Source organism: Physeter macrocephalus, chromosome 20 (assembly GCF_002837175.3).
Source record: "Physeter macrocephalus isolate SW-GA chromosome 20, ASM283717v5, whole genome shotgun sequence".
Lineage (NCBI taxonomy): Eukaryota > Metazoa > Chordata > Mammalia > Artiodactyla > Physeteridae > Physeter > Physeter macrocephalus.
The window spans coordinates 35,233,667-35,244,205 of NC_041233.1; the positions used below are offsets into that span (position 1 = coordinate 35,233,667).

The 10,539-nt window shown below is 36.7% G+C and overlaps 1 protein-coding gene across 4 annotated transcripts in view; it reads right to left on the reverse strand.

The window, feature by feature from the left end:
- Positions 1 to 10,539, reverse strand: part of WAPL (WAPL cohesin release factor) — an 82,981-nt gene that overhangs the window by 39,329 nt on the left and 33,113 nt on the right. For 3 of the 4 annotated variants that reach the window (XM_028481686.1, XM_007122074.4, XM_007122075.4), the window contains one exon: positions 8,849 to 8,967. In XM_028481686.1, coding sequence (XP_028337487.1) covers positions 8,849 to 8,967 — 119 coding nt within the window. The remainder of the gene's footprint in view (positions 1 to 8,848; positions 8,968 to 10,539) is intronic. The other variant, XM_007122076.3, reaches the window with a different exon arrangement.

The following is a 10,539-nucleotide window of genomic DNA, read 5'->3' on the forward strand; positions in this document are numbered from 1 at the left end:
GCGGCTGGGCCCGTGAGCCATGGCCACTGAGCCTGCGCGTCCGGAGCCTGTGCCCCGCAACAGGAGAGGCCCCAACAGTGAGAGGCCCGTGTACCGCAAAAAGAAAAAAAAAAACAAAAAAAAAACAACAAATGATAAAACCACATACAGAAACAACAGGTACTTAAAACCAGGTATGTTTCAACCTAATCCCTCAAACTCTATCTTTACTTTTCTCCCTTGCAGGTGACAACTTTTCTGAGTAATCATTTCAAATATTTTCTTACCAGAAGTTTACTGTACCTCCTCATCTTCTTTCTGCCACATGTGTTCACCCAGCCAGCCCTCAATTCTGTTATGAACAGAATTCTCTATATACCTGGTGAGGTGTTGGGAAAAATTCTCACAGCCAGCAAGCTTAAAAAGTTAATGTGTTTTTTTTTTTTTTGGCTGCACCACACGGCTTGTGAGATCTTAGTTCCCTGACCAGGGATCGAACCTGGGACCCCAGCCATGGAAGTGCAGAGTCCTAACCACTGCACCACCAGGGAATTTCCAAGTTAATGTTTTCTAACATGGGAAGATAGAGGGAAGAGGGACCTCTTGGCTGGTGGCACTAAAGCTGAGGAGATGGCCTGTGTGGTCAGGAAATTGGCTATATACAAGAGGACTGAGCAAATACGTAAATGTATTGAGGATACTGGGAACCAGATTCCTCACTGTTGGCAAAGAGAAGTAAAATGTGCAAAGTGGGAAGGCTAGAATAAAACGTGGTGTTGAACTAGAATTGGAGGTATCAGTGTGAACTCATGGTTCTAAATATACATAGATATGAAATAAGTATGTGTCTGTGTGGTAGCGGGGGGGGGGCCGAAGGAGAGAGGAAGAAAACGCATATATTCACGTGTTTCCTTGCTCTGTTAACTCAAAGAAGGCCTAGAAGCAATGACACCCCAGAAGAAATGACCATACTTTGCGACCAAATTTTATTTTTAAAGATCATTCTCCACTAAAAGAAAACAGGGGTCCTTGGAGGAATGGTTGATTCCACAACTGGGAATGTGCCTCATGAGCCTTGAACATCTTTGTGTGTCATTAGTAAGGAAATGCAAAATGGTGGGCCATGTTAAAAGCCAGTTTGAAAAAACATGAACAGGCCAAGTCTAAGAAAATCTGAGTATCGAAATAATAATAGTACTATCATTTAAATAAATAACAGTAACAAATGACTGAATAAAACAGAAATCCATGTTCATACTGACATAAAGAAATTTATAAATACTTAAATGAATATATAATGAATATATAATGTATATACTACATAATGAATATATAAATACATATATTCTTTTATATACATGAAGGAGAGGAAAAACATCTACCTTACCAGTAGAAGGCCAACTACTAACAACTAGAGAAGGCAGGATGTAATTAGAAAAAAAAATTCAACAACCATCATAGTAAAGATTGATTCAGGCAAAATCACTGCTAAAACTAGTGGGTAAAAGTTTGATGAGGAGTTGAGGAACCTAACAGACCTCAAGGGATAGTTAACATCAATAGCAATGGTACAAAGTGACATTGTGCGCCACCTGGTATGATGCAGTAAGAACAGAGCACCTCTTCTGAGGTATTTCCACCAAATACACAAAACCTAAATCTAATCGGGAGGAAACATCAGACAAGCACAAACTGAGGGACATTCAACAAATAACTGATTTTAACTCTTCAAAGATGTCAAAGCCATGGAAAGACTAGGAAAGACACAGATGTTCCAGACTGAAGGAGGGTGGAGACTTGTGACAACTAAATACAACATGTGATTCTGGAATGGATCATGGGTTCTTTCTTTGGGAGATGAAGGGGAGGGGGGAGTAATGTGTGATTTGTTCTGCTATAAAGGCCATTAATGAGACAATTGGCAAAACTGAATGGGATGTGTGGATTAGACTGAATTATTATATCAATGTTATTATTAGCTTCCTGGTTTTGATGGGTATACTATAGCTATAGAGTAGAGTACTCTTGTTTCCAGAAAGTAAAGACTAAGGTATTTGGGAGTAATCAGCATTAAGTCTACAGCTTACTCTCAAATCATACATACACACACATACCTCCAATGAGAGGGGAGCCCATTTTGACCCCCATAGGACATTTAGTAATGTCCAAGACATTTCTGGTTGAAATGGAGGTGCACGGAGCAGGGGAAAACAGGACTAGCATCTGGTGGGTAGAGGCCAGCGACGTTGTTAAATATCCTCCAATGTACAGGGCTACCCTCCACAACAGCTTTATTCAATCCAAAACATAAGCTAAGAAAACCTGATAGGTATGGAGGAAAATTTGCCACTACAAGACGTGGGCCACCTCTCTACCACTCAGAAATGAGGTCATTAGTGCCTTTAATCAGAATGCAGAAGACCCAGATACTCCCACTGACCTATCAGCTACAGGAGGGTATTTCTATTATAATGGAGAAATGGAACAACTGCTGAGTACATTTCCTATGCCCACCTACCTAGTGACCCCTGCCTTTCCTTTTTCTCTGGAGATTTGGGTGATAACCTACATAAAACTCCTTGGAGAACTGAGCTGATCCTTTTTACATCGAAAACATGAATCCTGATTTCTCATATATGAAACAAATCTATTCTTTCCACTCTGTTAATCTATAAATGCTTAAAACTTTGATCCCATTTATTTCCTGTATTCCTTTATACTCATCAAAACTCAATAGGTTAAATTTCCACCATTTCTGTTTCTCAATGGTTCTCTCCTTTTAAACAACTAAGTAGTCTTTTAGCTGTCTTGAAGACAAATGGATGACCTATTTCTTTTAAGAGCTAGGGATTTTATACTGCTTAACTTCTTGCTGCTCTCTTCCTGAAGGAGGCTTCTAAATTCTTTACCTAGATATTTTCATAAGGATACATAACTTCCATGGGATCTAAAGCATTTTTTATTACTTTTTACTAAAGTACTATAACACTCTGGATCAAAGTCTCATTTTTGAATCTTACTGATCCACCTAAATAGTAGTAGTATCTAAGTGAAAAAATTCTGACACAATTCCACTTAAAGAGGGTCTTGGGCAAACCTTTCAATAGGAGGTTAAAAAGGAAATTAAAACATTTCCTGAAGCCTCTTTGGGGATTAAATCAGGACTATTGTTTTAAGGCAGGCTTTACTTATATTACATCTTTTAAATGAGTTCAATCTCATAGCTCTTTTGGTTTCATAAATTAATAATGATTTTCTTAATTTTCCTCTGACACTATCCATCAACAGTAAATAGGTCTTCTGCCTACTTGGTTGCATGACCTGATTTACTTTAGGCCGGAAAGATTCCTTCATAATCGGGTCAAGTACATGTACACTGCTGTCTCCTAAGTAGTGTTAGTAGGAAAGAAATATATCCAATATTAAGTTTAAAACTAAGTTAAAAAAAAAAGAACATAAATAAGTACAAATGAACTTGAATACTGAATTAACATACACAAGATAAAAATTACTTCAGAACTTTTGAACACATTACTATGACTTCATCCTTAGTGAAATAATCTAAAGACAAAAAGAACTGGAAAGAAATTTTAACTTCACTTAGTGTATTTACTGTTCATAATAATATTGGTGTTATAATTTTAAAAGTAATGTATGCTGGAGAATAAAGCAAGAAAGCTAAGTACCAAATTCTGAAATGTTAAATTTGAAATGAAACTATCAGTATGAACTCAGTTTATTTTTCAACGTATTTCATAGCTCTGTCCAGTGAAAGCCTAGAAGCAATGAACACACCCAGCACTTAGTTCTGGGTTTCTAAGTACTAATTCCCACAAAAAGAACCAAGGATCCTTGGATGGGTCCATGATTGAAAGCACAAGATAAGTCCGGTCATCTTTTGTGCAGAAATCAAAAGAAAAGCTCAAAGATGATGGGTCTATATCAAAAGGACACAAGAAATGGCTTGAAATGGTTTACTCTAGCCAAATCTATTATAAATACATTTAATAAGTAAAAATTATTGAGTCTATAGTGATAGGAGTTTGGGGTTGGGATGGGGAGAAAGAAAACTCCTTTTTACAAAATTCCAGTCATTAAATGTAGAAGAAATCGCAATTAGAAAACTCACCATTCTGTAACTGTCAGTGTTAATAACTGATGCAGGCAAAGATCAACAATGGATGCTAAAATGATGAGGTGAAACAATAATGAGGAACAGAATATTCACGTGCTGCCAGAGTAACACCCAGAAGCTTACTAATTAAATTATAAAAGGAAAAACATACTTTTATTTTGGGGAGATCCAGTGGTCACAACCTTCAATAGGTGGTCAAACAATTTTGAGTGGAATAACCAGGTATTACATACATTCCGATGTGATGCAACATACACAATATTACTTGGAGGCATTCTTGCCAAAATATGTTTAACCTCAGCCTAATCAAACAGAGACTTACTTCCAGTGTTCTATGACACCATACTACTTTAATATAGTGGAGTAACAACTTACATCATCAGGAAACAATCAGATAAATTCTGAATGTGAAACATTCTACAAGACAGATATCCTGAGCTCTTAAAAAAAAAAACAAAAAACTAGTGCCATGGGGAATTTTAAAAAGATGAGGGGACTGCTCAAGATTAAAGAAACATAACAAGTAAATGATTATAGTTTGGGGAGAAAAACAGCATTTTTTTTGGAGACGGCTGAGGAAAACTGAATATGGACTGGACATAGGATTATATCAAAGAATTACTAATTTTCTTAAGTATTATAATCATATAACCACAGTTAGGTATGAGATTGTCTTTTTTCTTAAGAAATGCATGCTATCTCAACTTACTTTCAAATGCGACAGGAAAAAATGTTATATAATACACACACACACGAAGAGAACAGAAAAAGGGGAAGAGGAAGGGGACTGTGTAATTATGACGATTTGGTGGGGGAGTGGGGATCAGTCTAGATAGAGGAATATAGTTATTCATCACATTGCTTTTTTACACTTTCTGTATATTTTAACTTTTTTATAATAAAAAGTTGAGGTGGGAGAAATAAAGTAGAATGCTTTAAAGGACTCAGGAAACTCTTCCAGAGTGTCTACAAAGACAAAACCATTTTCACAATAATAATATGTTGTTTGCCTTTTTCACTTTGTTGATATTTGTAGGGATGGTGCAAAAGCAATGCTGGGTAAAGCTGTTGGTGTCTTAGCATGAATCAAGGTAGGGGCTCTGAACTGTATATAAGTAGTCATATTCTTCACTGCTACATACTTCATAGTTAAAAAATAAAATGCCAGTTTCACATAAGAAAAAAGCCCTTGATAAAGGAGTGAAAATTACTGATTAAATCGTAACCCTAAGTGCACTAATGGTCTACGTGACAAAACCAGTGTGCCTAAAACACTTCTGTTGCATATAAAGTGTGGTTGTATCAAAAAAAACACTACTGGCTCAAGTTGCAAGCTGAACTAGCCACATTTCTTCTGAACACCATTCTTTACTTAAAAGACTAACAAACTATGCTTATACAGACATGGGTGTTAGGCAGACATTTTCTCAAAAATGAACAAAGTACGCCTGTCATTGCCAGTCATTTTCCCTGAAGTATTTTCTGCCAATGAAAAAATTTCAACTTTTAAGTAAAAACTAAAATTCTGGAGAACTGTGAACTTGATAGCTTCCCAATACTTAAGACTTCTGATGAGTTTGGCAGTGATATTAATGATATTTTTGATACTGTATAATGAAGTGTGTCACCATTGAAAGATTTAGATAAATCAGTCTAACCAGTATTTTCCAAATGACCCAATGTATAATATTACAAAGCATACATGTGTAAAAAATCCATTCAAAGGCAAGACAGACCAACAGATTTTAATGCAACATTATGAAAGGTTCACTGGCACGGTTTTAGACTCCAAATTACAACTAATCTTTAAGAAGCTCCTGGGGTTGGGACTTTCCTCGTGGTCCAGTGGGTAAGACTCTGCGCTCCCAATGCAGGGGGTGCCTGGGTTCGATCCCTGGTTGGGGAACTAGATCCCACATGCCACAACTAAGACCCGGTGCAGCCAAATAAATAAATTAATAATATTTAAAAAGAAAAGAAAAAAAACTCCCGGGGCTTCCCTGGTGGCGCAGTGGTTAAGAATCCGCCTGCCAATGCAGGGGATACGGGTTCGAGCCCTGGTCCGGGAAGATCCCACATGCCGCGGAGCATCTAAGCCCATGAGCCACAACTACTGAGCCTGCGCTCTAGAGCCCACAAGCCACAACTACTGAAGCCTGCGCGCCTAGAGCCCATGCTCTGCAACAAAGAGAAGCCATCGCAGTAAGAAGCCCACGCACCGCAACAAAGAGTAGCCCCCACTCGCCGCAACTAGAGAAAGCCTGTGCGCAGCAACAAAGACCCAACACAGCCATAAATAAATAAATAAATAAATAAATTTATAAAAGAAAAAAAGAAACTCCCATTTTTTCCAATTTTGGTGTAATGTCAACGAAGAATGTCCATAATTATCTGAAAAAGCTACTTGAAATACAACTACTTATCTGTGTGAGGCTGGATTTTCTTCACATTTTTCAACTAAAACAACATAATGAAAAATATTGAATAGAGGATATAAGAATCTAGATGTTTTTAAAAAAAATTTTATTGAAGTATAGTTGGTTTACAATGTTAGGTTATTTCTGCTGTACAGCATAATGACTCAGTTATATATACTCTTTGTCATATTCTTTTCCATGATGGTTTATCACAGGATACTGAATAGAGTTCCCTGTGCTATACGGTAGGACCTTGTTGTTTATCCATCCTAAACATACTAGTTTGCATCTGCTAATCCCAAAGAATCTAGCTGTCTTTTACTGTGCCAAACTTTATAAAGAGATTTGCAAAAAATGTACAACAATGCTACTCTTCTCACTACTTTTTTTAAGAAAATAATTCTCGCTAAAATGTTATATTAACACGTAATGGGTTACTGTTAAGTGAATTATTAATAAGTATCTTTGAAATGTTTTCACTTCCAATTTGATAAATATAACATATATAATCGAAAACTTTCTGGGATTCTTAATAAAATTTTTAAGAATGTGAAGTAGTCCTGAGACCAAAAAATGTATAACTTTTACACCAGAAATCAACACATGCCATACACAATTTTATAAACCAAAACCTCACCTAAGCATTAAGGGCTATAGCCATTACACCACACTACCCTGGCCCCTGGCTCCAGAGCAAGTTAGCTCTTTTGAAATGAGCATTAAGCATTTTTTTTTCTGGTGGGGGGTGAGCACCTGGGGCCGCAAAAGTATAACAAAATCACTCTGAAAAGATTCCTACCTGGTTGTTTACAGAGGTAAAAGAATAAAAATAAAATGAGGGCAGATAATATGGACACACTCATTCTTTAGTTGCTTAAAAGTAGTTCAATCTACAAAAAATGTCAACAACTTCTAACTGCAATTTTCAATAACAAAACTGTTTAACACTATACAAGCTATTTAAGTAAAGGAATTTTAAAAAAAAGGTAAAGTCAAGCAAATTATTCTCAATACCTATGCTGGACCATATTAAAATGACATATAATGCATAAGAATAAAGTTGGACCCTTAACTTACACTATATACAGAAATTAACTCAAAATGGATCAATGACCTAAATGTAAAACCTAAAACTATAAAACCTAGAAGAAAACATAGGGAAAAGGTACATGACAACCAATTTGACAATGATTTCTTAGATATGACACCAAAAGCACAGGTAACAAAAGAAAAAAATAGATAAACTGGACTTCACTGATATTAAAGCACACTACCAAGAAAGTAAAGAGACAATTCACAGTATAGGAACATCTATGTACAAATTATGTATCTAATAAGACATTAATATATAAAGAACTCCTATAACTCAACAATAAAAAAACCAAACAACTTGATTCAAAAATGGGCACTGAACAGACATTTCTCCAAAAAAGAAATACAAATGTCCAGCAAGTATATGAAAAGATGCTCAACATCAATAATTAGGAAAATGTAAATCAAACCACAATGAGATACCATTTCCCACACATTAGGATAGCTATTATCAAAAAAAAAAAAAAAACTCAGAAAATAAATGTTGGTGAGGATGTGGAAACATTGGAAACCTTGTGCATTGCTAATATGAATATAAAAATGGTGCAGTCAAGGTGGAAAACACTTCGGCAGTTAAACAAAGACCTACCATATGTCCCCCAAATTCCACTCTTAAGTATCCGAATCAATTGAAAGCAGGGACTCAAATAGCCAAAAAGTGAGAACCACCCAAGTGTCCATCTACAGATGAATGGATAAACAAAATTTGGTATTCAGCCGTAAAAAAGAAACATTCTGATATATGTTACAACAGGGATGGACCTTGACAACATAATGCTTAGTGAAATAAGCCAGACACAGAGAGACAAACATTGTGTGACTCCACTTTTATGAGGCACCTAGAATAGGCAAATTTAGAGAGATAGAAAGTAAAACTGTGTTTACCAGAGGCTGGGCAGGTCAAGGTGGAGTTATTGTTTAATGTGCACAGTGTTTTTGTTAGAGATGATGAAAAAGTTTTGGTTATAGGTAACAGTGACGGTTATACAACACTATGAATGTATTTCATATCACTGAATTGTACACTTGCGTATAATAAAGACTATGTTATATATGTTTTACCACACTTCAAAAAATGGTTACAATGCTTTTAAAAAATAATTTACATATATCCTTTGAAAGACAGAATTTAATTGCCATGATGTTTGTTAGTAATTTTTAAATAAAAAAATTAAGAGTTGAGCCCTCCAACAATAATACAAATCACTGATAGTGCTTTACTTACCCGTTTGGGGCCACTAAAAATCTTTCTGGTATTTTCCTTTGATTTATCTCCTTGTTTATTGGGGGGCTTCTTCACACTTTCAGGCACACCGGGCAAATCCTCTGTAAAATCCAAGTTTTCTGAAATGGTAATCAAAACTAGCTAGCTTTCTATTATTTCAAATTATCTACCAGACAACCTATGAACATTTTGAGGAGAAAGAGGCATACTGTGGGGAGAAAAAAAAATGGAATAAAAGCACCACAGAGTTGACAAAATACTCCAATGATATTAAGTCTCATTCTCCCGTGCTCACTCCCTGCTTGTCCCCTACTCTAAAAGAAAATCAGAAACCTAGCTGCTATGTATGTGTTCCAGTTTTACTGGCAAAATCAATTCTTTTCCAGAATAATTTGCTCCTCAAAGTTCATATAGCTGCTAGTTATCAACATTAACACAGGCATGGTCTAGTTTAAACACACACACACACACACACACACACACACACACACACACACACACACCCCATCAGGTGATATGTACCTATAACATTTTTCTAGAATTTAAGTACATTGAATCGTGTTGGCCTTCAAAGAATGCCTGCTTACATCTGAAGAGGCCACATTTGTTAAAAACCCCAAAAAAGGATATAGCTATCCTTGGCAAAAGATACAGAATGACCTAGTACAATGTAGTTCAGTGGTCTGTGGTACTCCCACAAAACTAACCAAAGGATTACACTAATTTCCAAATGGTTATATTTTTTTCTAGCCTAAACAAAGAGACAAAAAAGAAAAAACTAGGAAGGGGACTTCCCTGGTGGTCCAGTGGCTAAGACTCCATGCTCCCAGTGCAAGGGGCCCAGGTTCGATCCCCGGTCAGGGAACTAGATCCCATGTGCATGCCGCAACTAAGAGTTCGCATGCCACAGCTAAAGATTCCGCATGCCACAGCTAAAGATCCCGCATGCCGCAACTAAAGAGCCTGCAAGCAGCAACGAGGATCCCGTGTACGGCAACTAAGACCCGGCACAGCCTAAATAAATAAATAAAATTTTTTTTTTAAATAGGAAGACTTTTCTCTATCCCATTCCTTAAAAATGTTTGCTGTTTCATACACTGTATGAAGACTCAGATTCCAACTTTGGATATATCAATCAAACAGTCTCTAATTTTTAAACATTATTTGGTATCAACATGACGTTTTTCAAAGGGAGCCTAATGATTTAGGATAACTTGCTATCAAGGTTAGGATAAGAGCTAAGAAGGCTGTAGCAGGACTGGAGCTCAGGTTTCAGTACATAATTACTAACCATCTTCCTGAGAAAGCAAATGTAAAGCTGTCTACCCAGTCAAATCTCAAGTGACTAGCAAGGCTGCAGCAAACTTCAGTTCTTCAGAAGCAATTCAACACAATGTTGAATTCTGAAAATACTCTTATTTTTTTGCAGTGGGGAGTAAGGCGGGCTCCTAGGGGCTACTCCTTTGTAATTCTAGTTTTAGCAATTCTAATCTAGCAAACCTATTTTTAGGCCAAATGAAGCAAAATGGTAGGTAGCCTCAATATGAGACACTCTATAAGAGAATCTATATGTAAGAATACTATGGGATCTTTAGTTGCAGCCTGTGGGCTCTTAGTTGCGGCATGAGGGATCTAGTTCCCTGACCAGGGATCAGAACCCAGGTCCCCTGCATTGGGAGCATGGAGTCTTT